The sequence below is a fragment of the Pygoscelis adeliae genome, unplaced genomic scaffold (assembly GCF_000699105.1).
Source record: "Pygoscelis adeliae isolate BGI_AS28 unplaced genomic scaffold, ASM69910v1 Scaffold114, whole genome shotgun sequence".
NCBI lineage: Eukaryota > Metazoa > Chordata > Aves > Sphenisciformes > Spheniscidae > Pygoscelis > Pygoscelis adeliae.
Genome location: NW_008824587.1, coordinates 531436 through 549663, shown reverse-complemented (window position 1 = coordinate 549663; position 18228 = coordinate 531436). Strand labels below are relative to the sequence as shown.

The window sequence follows — 18228 nt, the reverse complement described above, 5'->3', positions numbered from 1 at the left end:
CACCTGCTAACTGGTTTTCAAGCACACTGAGAAAAGCTTAGTATTATATCATAGTAAAAGGTTCATATAAAGGTTCCTTTAAGAAATGAATCCAAGTATTTTTTGAAAGACTAGCTATTTTGAGACGGATTTGTTAGTCAATGAAAGGACAGGAAATCCTTGGAAGGGACATATGAAGAATATTTCAGGAAGGAGAAATGCCAATTTTTTCACATTACAGAAAACTTGATCATCATGAATCAAGAATATGAAAAAATAAACAAAGTAAAGACACATGATCAATTCTCTTACCATAAACACCCTGTGGATCCAAAGTGAAACCTGCATGAATTTCTTTCTTAATGCCTTCTGGCTGAAATCATTAAGAGGAAATTAGTAGAAAATGAAAACACTTTTGCTTAATTACATACATTAGCTGAAACAACAGTTTAAAGCCAAGTAACTTTGCCTTCTGCATCCTTCTCTGTAGTTGAGTTTTACTTAACCATTCTACATCTATTCTACATACATTTAAGCTAGTGTTCTACCTCCCAAAATTCTTGAGAAAATTTAACAAAAAAGATTTAAATAAAAGCTTAAGAAAGTATAAAATTACAAAAGTGTCTTTCAGTGAAGCATGCTTAGGCAGTTGAAAATCTGAACCAAATAACTTAGAATACAGTATTCTCCTTGCTTACTAAGTTATAATCTATTTTTATATATAATCTTTCTGACAATTCTTATAATCAAGGTTTAAAAGTGTGCATACTCAAATACTGTCATGCATTTTTCCACTGCATACACTTCAGTGAATTCAATGATATCATGTGATATTTTTGATTCTGATAATATTAAAATAAAGCAATGTTTATATATTGATTTAATATATTTTTTTCTTGTGACTGAACCAGTAAGAAATTCAAAAACACTACAAAAATTTTGATTTTTTTTTTCTTACCATTACACGTAAAGTTTTAACTATAGTTTCACTGTTCCTGGCTGTCAGCAATGTAAAGTTGATAGTGTGAAGACCTAATTCCAAAGGAAGTATTCTGAATGTAACTGGTGACAAAGAACCGCCATCTAGATTCTTAAAATTACAGTTGTGTATCCTCAATCCAGTAGTTGCAGAATCTCCAGAAGAACAGATTCCATTTCCAGCTGCTATTTTAACACAGAACTGAAATGTTGAAAGATTTTACATGTTTCACCTCCATGACAGGTACAACACCAGAGAAATATTAAAGCCACTGAAATACTATAATGAGCATTCTATTAGTGTTATACTACTTTTCTGTTTACGATGAGCAAGTGTTACTATCTTTGGAATTACTATTACTAGAGACATACTAACAAATGTTCGTTAGCAACATCAGGGAATCACTATACTAGGCTTCATACACATACCTGCTTCATACACATACCTTTGCATACTTTTCTTGAATTTTTTCAATAACAATTTTGCACTTCTGTTTGAATGTAATTCCTTAAAAGTAGTCCTTTTATATTAAGTCCCTAGACAATGTAATCTGTGAGCTCTGGAGCCGGTCATTCAAAAAAATCCCATCACTTTTTGAAACTGTGTCCAAACAATTGGAATAGAAAAACTGTATTTTAACTTTCAGGAGGCAAAGTTGCTAGGCAAGAGCATGACAACATTGTAATCAGTGGAATGGCTGGAAATGAAACAATTAACGATTGGATTTCATTGTTACATAGTTACGTAGAGCATACATAACACTAGCTGTGGAGAAATCTGATCCAAGGATCTGTTTATACCGGATACTCACAGGGGAAATGCTTTTTTAGTTTATGATGTTAATCTTTCCGTAGAACTCACTAAGACCACAAATTACCTTAATTGCAGAAGCTTTATGGTTATAAACTGATCCTTTTAACTCAATTTGTTCTCCTCGCACCACAGAATAAGGAACATAAACACTCAGGAAGATATCTTTTACAACTCGCACTTCCAACGGTGCAGCAACACATATGCCTAAGAAAATTAAAAACATAAAAGCAGACTATCTTATCCACCCTTCTGATAAACAAGTTTGAAAAAGTCTTCACATACTTGCCGCCTTTACTGATGACTTATCATTTTTCAGTATGTACTTTGAAATTGCCCAAGCTTTTTTAAAAGTGACCAGGCTCTTGCTTCCTGTTCCAAGTTGCTGTCTCCCACTCTTCACACATACTTGCTGACATACCAGTCCTTTGGGCTGCTTCTTCTTCTTCCCGAAGTGAGAAACAAATTTTCTGTTTGGACTACCATATCTATCAGAGAATTTGTTTCTTCCTCTCCTCAAGTCCCTGAGCTATTGATAGCAGGACACTGTAAAGTTGTGCCAGGGAAGAGTCACTGACTATTTGATCTTATATTCTTCTTAGTCATTTATTATGGGCCATTGTCAAACACAAGATAGGCTAGACAGACCTTTGTTTTCCCAGACACTTACATTCATAACAAGAAATGAAGTAATTTCCTTTCCCTAAAATATATATTTTGATGTTTTCCTGTTTATCAACCAGAAAAATAACATTTTAGAACATATGTGTCAACTGCAACGAGAGGTTCTGCAAAATCCAAGCGGAAAAGCTCCCTAATTCTTTAGCTACAATCTAATTAGGTTGCAGTACCTACCTTTATCAGAAATGCCAATGCCTTGCACTTCCCAGGTAGTCAGCGAATCAGGCAAGGTGATAGACAGAGTCTTTGACCTGTGTTTAGAAGTGTTAGTACATTTATACATTATCAATAGCCATCTATTAACACCAACAGCTAATTAACATAAAGACAGTACGTGCCCAGAGCAACTCCTGTATCTAAGAGAGACTTAGGTAAGGTAAGATATGAGAGCCTATTTAAGAAAACAGGACTTCTGGATTTTTGTTTGAATAAACTTGGTTTTAGCCAACTTTACAGAAGCTGGTGTTTAGCAAGGTAGAAAGTGAAAGGCAAAGTGACTCAACAATCTGGGCACCAGACAGCATATCCTGCATGGAGGAAAACATGGCAGGAATAGGTTGTTTGTATAAGACTGCATTTTAGCACACGTCTCGGGTACAACTAAGGCTACCCAGCCTACCTCAATTTTAGCATTTACTTTCTATAAAACTGATGACTAAGTCAAATGTTGGTAATTGATTTGAGAAAAGTAGTACCTTGGAGAAACTTGGTGAACTTCCCATAACCAGCTTTCAGGGAAGTAGCTACGAACTTCTGCCTCATCCAGTTCGAAGACAGCCTCAAAATCTGAAGAATATAAATAAAGCAAGTAAAAAAAAAAAAATCCAAACTACTTGCCAACGGCCTTCCACCAAAGGCTTCAAAATCATTATCTCTTTCTTTTGTGAAACTGTATTCTGCTTACTTGCCTCAGGTTAGTCCTGATACAAGCAAAAAGGTATCTGAATACCATCGATCAAAAGTCTGTGTTAATCCCACCTCATCTATTTACACAAGTGAATACCTGTCCAATATCCAGACAGATTAACTTGTTAATAAGCAATTATGGGGAGAGAATGTTGAGACAAGAAATTTCATGCTCCCATTGATCCTTCCTAAGATGTTACCCGTTGGCTCTTCTGGGCCTGGGCAAAGGATTCAAATTTAGCGTTCAAGTTTAGCATTGCCTTCACAGGCAATGATGCTCTCTTACTGCAGTTCTGCTTGTTCTAAATATGGGTGAACAGAATATAGCTCTTGGCAGAATAAAGAACTGCTCTCCTACCCCTCTTTAGGGGTATACAACCAACGTCTTTGGAGTCTGGTAAAATTCTTTCTGGAATAACCCTGACAGGTAATAGGGAGGGGTTAATAGATTAACAAAGCTATCACCTCTATATTTACCCATAGTCTGCTGGAAGTGTTTCACCACATGTCTACAGAAGAGTTAAAACTCTCGTACTTACGCATTCTTGCCAATATTAGAAGCTTATTAGGCTCTTCCTGCCGCAGTCTGTTTGCAAATTCACAGCAATCTTTGAATGCAGAAATGCACCTTTCATTACTCTGAATTCGCTGAGCTCTATCACTGCAAGTCTCAGCGACTGGATATGCTTTTACTCCAGACATGCAGCATTTTCGATCTTCTGGATGTACGTATTTGGATACTGAAATAATAATAAAATAATTCCATTCCTTGAGATGATGTTTTTATTTCCAAATGCATCTTAACTTGTTATACTGAATGTATTTTTAAAACTTGCAGAATTTCAGTGAAGGTACAGATTTGAGGATGAACACAAACTTGCCATTTTTCAAAAGCTAGTGACACACACTTAACCGCTACTATTCTGAATTAAAAATATAAATTAGATAAGAGGAGTTGTATTACATTTTAAGATTTAACAGTCAAAGGTTCTTCTGACGGGCTTGGTCCCTGGCAGGTGGTCACTGGGAAAGACTGCCATATGGTAGTACTGTGAGTTTTCAGGGTATGTCTCTTCAGAAAAAGAAAAGATCTTAAACATCTGCTGTATTTTCAATGTGTACTTAAATCTTGCCGACTTCAAATTCGGCATATGGCTAAGAGGCTTTATAAATGGGGTGCTCTCTAAAGTCATCTTCCATATTTGTCAGTCTCTCTCCACTACGTTAAGTTAATAACAATAATTAAGAGTAGTAAGCAAACACTCAGATTCTTGATTTCTAATGGATGTGATTTTTTTTTCATAATTATATACTTTAAAAGATTTTTTAACACCTTTTTTGAATATTTTCGCCTGGAAGGCAGACCGCTTCGTTCTTAAAACTTCATTGCAAGTTTCACCTGTTCAAAAAATAAATAAATAAGTACAAAAGACATGACTTTTTTTTGTAATAGCATAGCCCACTTAAAAATAATTCCATAAAATCACATTTCAAATTTGGGAGACTTTTTCTGTTTACTATTCTAATTACATAAAAGTATTTTCATTTCAATTACAGTAACTGATCCACAGGTCAATGTTTTCCTCCCTCAAAAATGATTAGTATATGCATTCCCTATTAATTTAAGTAAGTTCCAACATAATAACTGAGCGTCACAGTAGAATATTTCAGAAAAGAAAACCCACAATTTCATGCTTAAAACAAAGGAATATACCTGCTTCATTTGAATCATCAGCATTTGCATTAGTTAAAAATGTAAGCCCAGCCATTCGGAATACATCAATGTTGTTCTGTCCTCCTCCAGCACCACACCCAAGGTCACTCTTTTCCAAATGTAGCATTATCTGAGGAAAAAACACATCAGCAGCTAGCTAAAATGTGGAATATATCATATGATGAATGAGAGAGTTAGACTTGCAGAAAAGCCATTTTAGGCTGGAAGATGTCTTCACAACGCACTGGAGAATACCGTTCAGCGATGTTTGAGCTAATTCAAGCACCAGCACCGACACAGCCACTTTCTTGTAGCCCACATTGGAGTTAGAGTCATGCAGAAGAATCAAGATGGAATGCTTCGCTAACATGGTTATAACAGTTCTGATACTCAGGCTAGCTTGTTTAAAACCTATTCACTAGTGTTATAAAACAGATTCAAATGATTCAACATTGATGCAAAAGTATTCTTCATTCTCCTCCTATGTATTTTGTATCTGACTGTTCTGAAGTATTAACAAACCACCATGTTTTATCATAGGAATGGAATTCTTTCAGTGACAGATGATGTGTAGGTTTTACTTACATACACACCTATTTAAAATTCTACAAGGACTGAAAACCTCTATAACCCACTGAACATAACAGCATCTGCCATACCATTGTACCAGTATGCCTTAAAAATATAACCTAAAAAGATTATAGGAAGAACTAAGGAGGAGAATGTAGTCTCCATGCCTCTTTGATCAAGGAGCTCTCTAACACTGCAACCTATTTTTGGCCAAGTCTGAAGGGTTCTGATGAGACAGTTCAGATCTGCCTTTAAAATCACAGTTTACTTTTACTGGAAGTGAAAACATTGTGAACAAATTCCTTTTATAATTTTGAACTGTCAGATTTAAACCAGCAACTTCTATTCTGGATTGAATTGCTCTTCTCCTTATTTTCAGGCTTACTGAATGCATGACACATAATAGCTATCTGAATATGAACATGAAACAAATAGCAACTTCTTTTTCTTTTGTGGCTACTACTTAACCTTTTCCATTGCTCTCTTTCCTCTTCCTGTGACTCCATATACTGCCTTGTCAATAGATGACAAAGCAACAAAGGAATTGAATTGTGTTTTCATGTTAAGCGATACAACTTCTGCTGGATTCAGTATCTCTTTGCTTGATTGCAGCTTGATCTATAAATTGAAAACAAACATTGGTAATTTTAAAAGCACATTGTTCCAAAATAAATGCTTCTGAAGGCAGAAACTTTAATAAGTCGAGGAAGTGTTAAAGAACTTGTGTAATTCCAAGTTAAAATCTGACCATAAAATGAATGCACAGCCACAAATTTTACTGCCTATTTTGCTACTCACATCAAGACTATTCCCACATTTCTGTTCCACATTCAGCCAAACTGAATCAGCTACTAACTCAGCGGTTTCTTCTCCCATGACTATGTAGTAAGCAATAAGACGTGCTGAAGGAACCATTTCTTGGGTTATCTGGAAAGTTAGATGTTCATATTCCAAATCCTTAATTCTCTTCTGAGTTCCAAAGCTTACTATCTTCCCTTTTGACAGGATCTATGATAGAAAAATGATGGAGAATAAAAAAGTCAAATTTTATATTTAATATGTTTCTTACATGTAATAATTACTTGCATTTAGATATAATCCAACACACACAAAAATGCATCTGGGACCAGTGGGGCTAGTTCAAGGGAAGGCAGCTCTCATCCCTCATCCCCCAAAAAGAAGTGCTGTCTCTGCGCATCTTTCTCTTCCCTCTCTAGTTCAACTCCTGAAATAGCTCGAGACTAGCACTACTTGTTCTTAATCCCAGTCTATGTCAGATGAGAATTCAAAAAAATGGAGACAATATATAATTTAAACATGAGACTGTTAACAATTTTTTACTATAAGACTGACAGATTGTATATGGAAGGAGCAGTTGTCTGAGCTGCATGTATTCTATGCTGAGAATAGTTCTTGATTGTTGACGTTTTTCATCTACGACCATATATTAAATCACAATTCAGTATTTTACGTGGAAACATCTATTACTTACCAAATAGCTGTAGTGATGTATTTTATTAATATACCGACTATGTGGATATATATTAATATTTATGAAATCCCCTACTTTTAGTATTTTGTGGTTTGAAGCCCAGTCAATATATAGATAACTCTGACTTAATGATGAATAAGCTTTTGCTTCATAGGTTTTACTTGCTTGGTTTTCATCTGAAAGATGCGGATCTGCAGTTTTTACCTGAAAAGATAATAAAACATCTAAAAAATTTTTTAGTAAAGAAGGAAACAAAAACTGTGTGTCTTGACTTCTGAATAGTTTAAGTACAGAACTATACTTAAGAAAACAAATAATTACAATATTAAAAGCATTCTGTAACGTATTATTCAGAGGTATTAATAAAAGTCAACTCAAGACTTTCATGTTTTCTTTACCAAAACGATCTATAAATACCAAGTCAAATATAAAATGGTAGTGTAGAAGCATATACATAAATAAATAGAGCAGAAAAGGTTAATGATATGCCTCCCTACATAGTGAGGGAAGCACTCTCAGAGATTTGTTTTCACACAAATTATTTAATTTTTTGGTTTAATGATTGTTATGAAATAAATATGTGACAAATTAGGATATTTTGTTTCAGAATAATAAAGAATTTAATAGAGAAGTAATGTTTCATTATAGCACTTGCATTTCATAACTGATTATTTGTAACAGTCTCTAAGTTTATAAACTCAACTTTTGAGTATAAAATCTTCCCATTAGTGTCATGCATTCACAAAAGTACAGAATTAAACCCTTGAAGAAATAAATTGATGGAAGGATTTAACTCACTTGAAACTCCAATATTTTGTTATCAGATGGGATATTAACAACAAACAAAGCAGTTCCATCATTCGTGCTTGTTTTTCTTCTCCCAGATTCTGAACCCTCTGATATCAACTCAGTCTCATCCATTTGCTCACTAAATGATTTTGCAGTGACAGTTACAGGGACATTTCCAACAAAGTGATCTACTGTGTCTTTCACCTGCACCTGTTCATCAGAATAGATAACATTCCTTATATAAATGGTGATGGTGATATTTTTCAAGGAGAAAACTTTCAAACTGCTAAGCTTCTACAACAGCAAGTTAAAAAAATGTAAAAGGCCAATGGAAATTAAAAGCGTGTTAAGACCTACAGCAATATATACAACAAAGAATAAGGCTTCTGCATTATGGGTTTTATGTTGTAATGTACAACAATACCGCTTGTGTTAACTAACCTTAATGAAGAACGGAAGTCCAGGCTTCACAAAGAGAGGAGTAGCAATCAAACTCAATTTGTAAGGAGATACAGCAAATTTGACTCCAGCAAATTCTGCTTCACCGCTGAGGCCACCTAACAGAATATTATGCCCCTTTTAATAATCACATCCTAAAGCCTGTGTTTTCTCCACTTGCCTTCAAAGGGCAGCACAACCTGTCTGTTATAGTGAAGTACTTGCATCTAAAGAGTTAACTCCTAGCACTGTTGTGAGAACAAATGGCCAAAAAAAAAAAGTTTAATCCCTAAACATTTTTACAGTGACGGATGGGCTGTTCTTCCTTATATTTTTGGAAGAAGGATTTCTGAATACTAAAGAAAGTCTGATACTAGGAAAGTTATCCATATAGTTTTGTTTTCTAGTTCTGTTTACATTTGCAGATATGTTAAAAAAAAAATCAATTAAAAAGCAACTTACCCGTAGACTCCAATACTGATGCCACAATATATAAATACGACCCATCCAATTCTTCTAGACTTTGAAACCCTATAAAACTCATTGCTTTCTTACTGTTAAAATTGATCTCAGCAACTCCATCTTCAATCTGGAAATGAAATATAAATCATTACTCTATAGTTAATAATTTAGAAATAATATATAGACACACCATATGCAAATTCTAACTTCAACATGTTTCTGTTCATTGTCTATTTTCAGAGGAAATCAAAGGTGGAGATGTTTTAATGAAGAATTCTTTATTCCCTAAAATTATTGATACTTAATCAACCAATGGCACGTATTGCAAAGTCTGCATGCAGGCCCAACAAGAGGTAGGAATAGCACAGAGATATCTTCACTAAATGAGGAAAGATAACACCTTTTATCATTCTCCAATGACTAAATCAAAAAGGCCAGACTAAACGAGGGAGGGATAATTGGTGGAGAACAGACTCCCCATAATACATCAATATAATTTTGATCTGTTTGTCTCCTATCATGATTTGGTATTACTACATCAATCCTATATTTGATTTCTTTGGTTTATTCTGTAATAGATAGCATAAAAGTTATTTCATAGAAATTTCAACCACACAGTTTGCTCAAGCAAGTAATTGAACCAGATTGAATTTACATTCTGTCTCAGATGCTGCCTCTGAGTTTCATCTTAAAGTGCGTTTCTATGACCGCAATGATAGGCTTGCATAGGAAAAGTTGCCACTGAATAGCTTTCGATGCAAACTAGGAGTTGGAACCCATTCTCATCAAATTTAATGGGAAAACTTCAGTGGAATTGGATCAGTCCTGAACCAAGTATATGAAATCTACACAAATTAGGCTTGCTTCTTCTTACCCTAGTTAAATGCATTGCATGAGGTATCATTCTTTTTCCAGTTTCTTCAATTATTCCAAAACGAAGAAAAACATCAGCACTTGCAAGCCTTTTATTATAAAAATAGCTGAGAACAAAACAATATAAATGCTTTTAAGATCACTTTAATGGCTGCAACAAAGCATTTGTTTTTGAAGAAAAGTAATTTCCTAGGCAAGAGATAGAAAACAAATGTCTGTGTAGCTTTAAACACTTCTGTTGAAAAATAATCACTTTGTAAGAATTTAAAAAAGGGTCACAGTTCTCCTACAAAGCAGAAAGAACTGTGGTGATAGGGCTTCTTAAGGAAGTAAAAGAGGAAACTTCTGGACATGGCAGAATCATTCTTCAGGTAAAAGAAGAAGAGATACACACGTATTTAGAAATCAAAGCCAAATTTCCTTACCTAGCTTTCACAACAATCCTGAAGTTCTCAAATTTATCAGAACTAATAAAGTTACTTTCTGGCTCTATGATGATGGAAAAGCTTGGCATTGCTGAAAATTGAGTAGAAAAGAAAGCCACTTAGACATGTTTTTATACAATAAGCCACAGGTACTCAGAAAGACCCCTCTGTATAGCCATGAAAGAATCACATTGGTTTCAAGTGATTTGAATTACAAAATTATAGCCCCAAAATACAGCTGTCAGCTTGTCCACAGTGAAGCACAAGTTATAAAGCCCTAAGTTATCTGCAGTTGCCCTGTCTCCACATTTCACATCAGTGCAACTATGTCAAGATGACGCAGCATACTAAAGAATAACTCTATTTAGAGGCAAGTTATATTAATACAGTCTTATACCGATGTGATTGATTAGCTTGAACCGACATTGCCACTTGGCATTACAGTGCATCCCATTGCTGTGTATAAGCAGGCCAATGCTACCTCAGGCATTTCTGCATTTTATTCCTCTGTGTTGTATAGCTGTCCTCTATAACTGAAAAAGCATATAAAAATGGAGGTTCACAGTAGGGGCACACCTTACCATATTCCTTAACTTCAAATTTGGCAACAGCTGAAGTTAGAAAATTCTTCTTATACTTGGCTTCAATCTTCCAAATTCCATATCTATGAAATGTCAAGAATCAAATATTTTTTAAGATGAAAATTAATGTCGAAGACAAAAATTAATATTACTACTTAACAATATTTCATGTTAATAATTATTTTAGAGAGAAAAAATCTGCACCAAGTTCTTGCACATGTTCAATGCCTACTTTGAGAAGATTCTGCTTTGATATTTTGATAATTATTTTAAACTTATTTTAAAGCATTGAAATAAATTGGAAAAGAATATGACATTATTTATACTATCACTAGCGTCAGAATTTTTTGTTTTATAGTTACAAGCAGAGACACATTCTGAAGACTGCAAATGTAACCAGGGTCATTAAGACATTATTTGCTACCTTCTTTCACTTGCCAATTATAACCCCTGAGGTTAGACAAATGCCTGTTTGTGGCTACAAGTCTGTTTCAATGCAGTCAGCAGGATTAGTATGTATCACCTACCTGACTTCCATAATTTGGATGATTTTTCTTTGCCACTAGACACACTCAAAAGGCATTTGCTTCATTTCAAATTGGTTTACTTAAACCCACAGAACTTCTATGTGCAGAGCATATCTAAATGTATATATCTTCCTATCTTACCATTCAAAGAAATTTGATCCAGTTCGGTTTAATTTACGTACTACATCCATTTAATCTTTGCCAGTTTTGTAAAACAGCTAAATTTGCTCAAAGTAAGTGAAAAACGCAGTCTTTTTCCCTAATAATAGAAACATGGCTGGAGGCTATAACCAATTATCAATTCTTCATTAAATAAAGGCAAACTCAATATACTTAGCCCATTTATAAGGTTATAAAGCACAGTAATAAAGAATATAGAAATTCCACAGAAAAGCAAATAAGTTTGTTATACGGCAACATTTAAAGTTCAAGTTGGATCAAGGAATGAATAATAATTTGACATATACATACTATAAAAAAGGATTAAGCATGTTAGTTAACTTCTTGCATAGACAATCTAAGTTGTAGTTCTAACATGCAGTACCTTGTACTTAAAATCTTAAATGATGTCAAACAAACCAACAAAGCTCTACTAACAAAACTTTGTACTATGGCCAAAAGCAAGTGGTTCACAGTGACTGGATCTATCAAAGAGGTCGTCTTGAATGAAGACCGTGTTAATCTACAAGCAATCAGATCTTGACTGAGAAAGGATACATGTATCTGCACTGAAAAATGTATTTGTAAGATATATTAGCAAAGAAAACGCTCCAAAGGACTCACGCGGACTTCTGTTAGGGTCCTTCTCTCTCTGACTAGAGCACTGAGGCACAACTGCAATTTATGTAGTAATTTATAAAAAAATAAGTTTCTACAATCTTTCAGCTATATAGCACCAAGATAAAAATTATGCGAGTCTACTGTTAACAGATACTCAGTTTCAAGAAGGATACAAAATTAAATTTTACTCAGACTGAAATTATTGCTAATTTCCTAATGAAAAGTACATCTGTCAAAAATCAATTTTTCAAGCACCTGCTAGCATCCTTCCGCCAACTCAGTGAATCTTCAGCACCCTCTCAAGACTAAATGGAGAACTAAATGGAGGTATTTATTTTGTATGCTGCTGTTAGTGGAAAAATGCTGCTGATTTGTATGAATATATGTATGAAATATGAATGGTTCCCCTCCTTGAAATCAATACATCTTTGACACTGTTTCTATCTTTACAGTAGAAAACTTTAATTTTTATTAATCTTCCTTTTTAATTGAGCATGACAAACCTACCACTAACTGCTCCTTAATTTCAGTTTTCTCACCAGTATTTTCACTCACTACATCTCCTCACTTTCTCTCATTACAGTGAGCATATGCCATCTATTTGAAAACGCAGAGAATAAGCTTCCCACTTGGCGTAAGGAGATAAATGTTAGTTTGGAAGTCAACTGAAAAGGAGAATACTTGGTCATAAGTTCCTTATTTATACCATGGTTACACACTATGTGAAATGTTAGAAATCTCCAAGTTTCAAGTCAACACACGCTGTGTATCAAGCAAAAGACACTGACAGTCTTTAAGAAAAGGCAGTAATATGTTGATAATTCTCAAAAAGAATTAAATGAATCTACTTAGGATTAGGAGGAATCTTGAAGTCAGGAAAAGAAACTATTCCAGTAAAATCATCTTCTTCCATAATATCCACTTTTACTCCTTCAGGATCCTTTAAATTATAACAGGAAAGAATCAGCAGTTACAGATCATTCTTATCAAAAGAAAAATCTTCATTCAGTGATTTCAGTGGGAGCCTGGCCATAACATATTTTTCTAAGAGTTTTGCCCATTTCGCAGCATGAAAATTCAAAGATTTTTAGAAACAACTCAGACTGAAATTGTGATAAAACATTTTACTGTGGTTCCAACAATTAGAAGCTGTTACTACACAATGCTTAAAATTGCTAAAAAGTTACTATAATAACAACTCTATTGTTAAAGGCTAAAAAATATAGTATAGTAGATACTGATTGTTTTTATATCTTAAATGAAATAAACAACAGTATGAAACCCATATATTACTAAAATTCCCTCAAAAAAAGACACCCCAGATATTAAAGGTAATTCTTTTTTTTTTTTTCTTTTTCTTTTTTTACATTCTGTAACAACTTCACATCTAGGACTTGAAAACCTCTATCCAACTGTGCAAAGTCATTCTTAGATCTTTTAAAAGATGTCTGGCTACCTGCAAAGACATCTAACAGTTTTATTAAATTTTGATTGCGATGCTGATTTACCATCTAACTACATTTATTGGTTTTGTGATCTACAGAATATTAAATTCAACTACAACTTACCACAAAAGTTAGGACAGTTTCTCGCCGAGCTGGCTGCAGTTCTTCATTCAGAGAGTAAACCCTGACTTTCACTGTAGGAGTTATTACAGTAAATCTCAAAGTCATACCATAATAGAGATTAAAAAAACAACAACAACAACAAAAAAAAAACCCACAGTCTTTTATCCCTACTAATTTTTTAAGATTTTAGTATTTATAGAATGTTCTTGACCTTTTGTCAGTATGGTGTCCAATCAGTATTTATTAATGCTTGCAACAAGAGACCCTGCACCACCACTCTTTCACATTGAATCATCACAGTGCAATATAATTTTTTAGCATCACAATTCTAGCATATCACTTTCATAGGAAAAGAGCTCAATCTACATGAAACCAATGATTCAGTCATCATTTCTTCACAAATATTTTTAACGTATTCCCAGGAAAATCTTTCATGCTTTGTGCCACAGATTAGTCATTCAGGGTGTAGAGCACAGGGACCGAGAGTATATTGGGAGAAGTGATTAATTTCTACAGTATGACCAAATAGTTCAAAATATTATTCTGCTGATTAAAAAAATTAAATAGCAGCCGATGACGATACAACATAACCAAGAGCTTAAAGGACATTTAAATCCTAATTCCTTGGCAAAGTCAACAGACTTTAAAAATTAAATAACAGCCAAGAGAAATAAGCATTATTTACCTGACTGATCAGGAGTATAAATTGGTTTGTCTGTATGAATGAAAAGAAACCCATTCTCATAGGAAACAGGAATTTTTTTTAATCTTGTAAAATGTGGAGAAACAGCTTCCAAATACACATACTTGACTGAATTCTCTGTTCTTGGTAAATCTGTTGGTTGAAGCTGGGGGAGATGAAATAAAGATTTTAAAAGAATATTAAAATATTTTTCAAGTACTTTTTTTCTACAGTATTTCTTATTGAGAAGAGTACCTGAATAGCAATTACTATCCTGTTGTTAATTACTATTAAATAAAAACATCAAGAGCCACAAGGGCTTATTCTTGCTTACATCATAAGTGGTGGTCTGGAGCATTAAGCTACAAACAGATGTTTTGAAATTTTGCATTTTATTTATGTCCAGAACTAAAACAGCAAAGTGCAAAGCTCAGTTATGAGGTTATGAGAGTACAAATTATCAGACTTCCATCTATACACATGATGAATCTTGGCCACACCAAAGTTACTGTTGTGGTTGGTAGTTTGGTGAAATAGCTATTTTGGCTGAAAAGGAAAACCAAGCGAGAAGTATCTCCTGGGAGGCATCTCCCCAAGTAAAACCTTCTTGGTCATCAGCTTTCAGTAAAAAAATCTATTTAGCCTCCTGTACTCCTTGCTTCAAGCAGACCAGTTAAATAAAGCTTTATGGTAAAACCTGGGCCCCTTTGGAGCTTGTCACTGGCAAACAAGACAAAGTCTTGAACCTCGGTTTAGTTACCATTTTGGCTTACACTGAACACTCAGTTGACATATCGTGTCCACATTCAACACTTCTCCATTCTCTTCCTTCTTATTTTTTAAAGTTAAGCCACTATGATAATGCTTCTAAAATAGTTTGATTATATGTTTAACTTTGGTGTCACTCCTGTACACTAATTTTATCCAATGTAATTTCAATTTCAGACAAACTAAAATGAAATAAACTACAATGCAGCAAACTGAGAAATCGGGGCGCTAGGCTTCCCTTCCCAGTTTAAACAACTGAAAACTTACCATAATCTTTTTTAACACTTATAACTAAATATGACAATAAAAACACTGCAAGAAAAGTCTGAATTCCTTACTGTTAAAGTTACAGCATCTTGGAATTTGTTGGCTGGAGTTAAAGAAATATGGCCAGAAGAATAAACAGCAAGCTTATCTGGAAAGCTTCTTATGGCAATATTGACTGGAAATTCCTTCTCATAACCAAAAGCTTGAACTACAACTTTCTCAGATGCCCCAACTCGGAAAATCTTTGGTGCTGTAAGGACATATCTGTATACGGAATATAAAACAATAAAAGGGTAATGGAACTATATTTCTTTCGGATTTCTTACTTCTGTTTGTAATTCACTTATGTACACACCATTAAAGCAAACAAGATAATCAGGCTAAGTTATTCTAAGGCACTAGTTAAAAACAGTAGAGCCCCAGTCAGAATAATTTTTATGAAAACTGTAATATAATATTACCAAATAACAGCCTAGGTAGAGTAATGTTTATGGATTTGATTTTGCAGACACACAAAAGCATGTCTACTAAAACAGGCTGTTTACATGGAAATAATTATTCCTTTTGCCAAATGAAACCCTGAAACACTAATCTTCCAAATAGTACACTTGTGTAGTTTTCCCACCAGTAAAGCTCTTACTGAAATAAATGGGGCAACTTACAGTAAAGGCCAACGTGAATAAATTTTTGCAGGATTACTCTAATTTCTTCAGTGCTTTATAAACTGAAGTATGCATCGTTCCACAAAAGCACAAGCCAGGCTTTAGTACCTGACCACATAATATATCTAAAACACATATGAAATGCCATTGAACGAAACATTGGATACATGTGCATCTTCTTTTTCTGAAATGCCAAAAGCACTTAGGTTGGCTGCTTTCTGTACACCATTGTTAACAGATATAAGAATCAAAAAAGCACCGCTAAGTACAATTGTAAAATACACATTTAAGCAAGAGCTTTCATCAAACCTGTAGCAAAATATCTCTCTTCAGGCATTATAGAAAAGCTAATGAGCATCAGCTTTATTTCTTAACTTTTTTGCATGTTTATCTTGTGGCACATAAGGAGATTACCTCTGTCTTTGGCAGCAAATACAGTAATTCCAGAAGCATCAGTCCTTTTTCTAGCATTAGTCCCACATATGCTAGTGAGAATTTTGCTTGTGAAAACACATTAATTTGGATAGTGCTTTTTGTATTGGCTCTACTTAAATTCTGTATCTATTTACCTAAAATAGCGGATGACAATCAAGTAACATTTCCAGTAAATTCTATATTTGCTTTACTTACGTTTTCTCTTGGCTAAAAGTTGTTCCAGAAAATAGCAAAACAAAAAAATATATGAAAACAGTCATAGTGTCTATGACAACTAACAGCAAACCATAGATGCTAACGATTCTGGATTAAACTGTGTTTGGCTTCTGCTGTAGATGAACTGAAATACCACAAACACATTTCACTCATAGTTAATAATTAATTGCAGATCATGTTTTACTAAAACATTATTGCCCCCTCCCAAGGAAGCGAGAACAGCTAAACTTAGGAATTTTTTTACTCCTTCAGGAGTAATCCTACATCAGTGCTAACTTTCTCTCTGTTTGATAGCTACATTAAAAAAAAAAATCATTTCAGAGGTACCAAAAAAAACCCAAACAAAAAATTAAATTCAGTTTGTCCTTCAGAAAATAATTTTTATTTAAATCAAAGTGATTTTAAATTTGTGCCTGAAGAAAAAAAAGCATTTGAATGATATCAAACATAACGCACGGATATGTTTAGACCAGAAGTTTCCATTTTTTTATTTTGAAATAACTCTTCACTTGCAAATTTCTTTCAGTCATTTGTATTCCTAATCATGCCAATTTTCCGAGTACTTCCATTACAAATAAAACTGTAATATGAAAATTTTAGGGCACAATACATCTACAACATGTACTATTTTAAAGAGCATTTGCAAAAAAAAAAATTGGTTACAAAACCTTTGCATGCCTGATATCTAAGCATAAGACTTCAACAAATAAGTTCATGAAAGGTTAAACTAAAGTTGTGCAATACTTCTCAAGTTTAAACAAATACTGTAGTCAACCTTTACGGGAAAGACATCTACAAAACTATTTCTGATCAACAGAAAATTAAATTACAGGAAGGCTAACTTGGGCTTCTCAACAGATGTAATAAACTACAAAGGAAGCAACAATATATAGAATAAAATCTTACAAAATGTAAGGTGCTTAATATTATTAAACATAATGGCCCAAATACCTATTACTAAATACCAAACAGTGAGAATTCACACAGTAAGTTTACACGGGTGGTATGTAAACAGTAAGGAGCAAACAGTAGAGAACACTGGAAAACAGTTTAAAAGTCTAACAATATTCTGAAATAACATTTTTTAAATCTAATTATGTCCTTCCCCTACATTCTTTTTCAGATATAGCCTACTGATTTTTCAACGCTACATTTCACACCTAGTTCTATAGATTCCAATCTAACACAGCCCAAAACAGTTACAAGAGATTTATTTAAACACCTCTGTGAAAACGGTGGCTATTTAGGCTTACTGCATTGAGTTTATCATGAGCAAACGTAGCATTTATTTCCAATGCTACATGCAACGTTCCAGAGTCAAACCCACCTGCATACCACTTTACACTGATCGGCTAATATGTGATACACACGTACAGCTATAGAAAGCATGGACAACAAAACCCCAGCTATCACCAGAGCAGGCTTTGTTACTTATACAGTGACTTGGGCTTATAATTAGAACAAAACCTCTCAGAATCAACCCTTTCGCAGCTGAGGACCGGGCAGAGGAGGGGCGGCCGCCGCCGCCCTGCCCTGAGGTAAAGCGGCCGTTGGCGGCGGGAATAGGAGAAAGGACAGCGGACGCGCCGGAGGGACGCCCACCGGCGGGAAAGCTGCCTTGGGG

At 34.4% G+C, this 18228-nt stretch overlaps 1 protein-coding gene across 1 annotated transcript in view; it reads right to left on the bottom strand.

Annotated features, from left to right (window-relative positions):
• The window catches only part of C5 (complement component 5), a 28412-nt gene extending 11764 nt beyond the window's left edge, over positions 1-16648 (bottom strand). Inside the window, exons 1-22 of the mRNA XM_009322130.1 lie at positions 16584-16648; positions 15363-15555; positions 14260-14422; positions 13575-13645; positions 12855-12946; positions 10700-10782; positions 10119-10209; positions 9695-9800; positions 8821-8947; positions 8362-8477; positions 7930-8130; positions 7132-7335; positions 6438-6647; positions 6108-6257; positions 5070-5199; positions 4689-4754; positions 3895-4095; positions 3145-3235; positions 2624-2700; positions 1836-1975; positions 938-1159; positions 292-352 (exon numbers count right to left, since the gene is read on the bottom strand). Coding sequence (XP_009320405.1) covers positions 292-352; positions 938-1159; positions 1836-1975; positions 2624-2700; positions 3145-3235; positions 3895-4095; positions 4689-4754; positions 5070-5199; positions 6108-6257; positions 6438-6647; positions 7132-7335; positions 7930-8130; positions 8362-8477; positions 8821-8947; positions 9695-9800; positions 10119-10209; positions 10700-10782; positions 12855-12946; positions 13575-13645; positions 14260-14422; positions 15363-15555; positions 16584-16648 — 2860 coding nt within the window. The remainder of the gene's footprint in view (positions 1-291; positions 353-937; positions 1160-1835; positions 1976-2623; positions 2701-3144; positions 3236-3894; positions 4096-4688; positions 4755-5069; positions 5200-6107; positions 6258-6437; positions 6648-7131; positions 7336-7929; positions 8131-8361; positions 8478-8820; positions 8948-9694; positions 9801-10118; positions 10210-10699; positions 10783-12854; positions 12947-13574; positions 13646-14259; positions 14423-15362; positions 15556-16583) is intronic.
• Positions 16649-18228: the final 1580 nt, after the last annotated feature.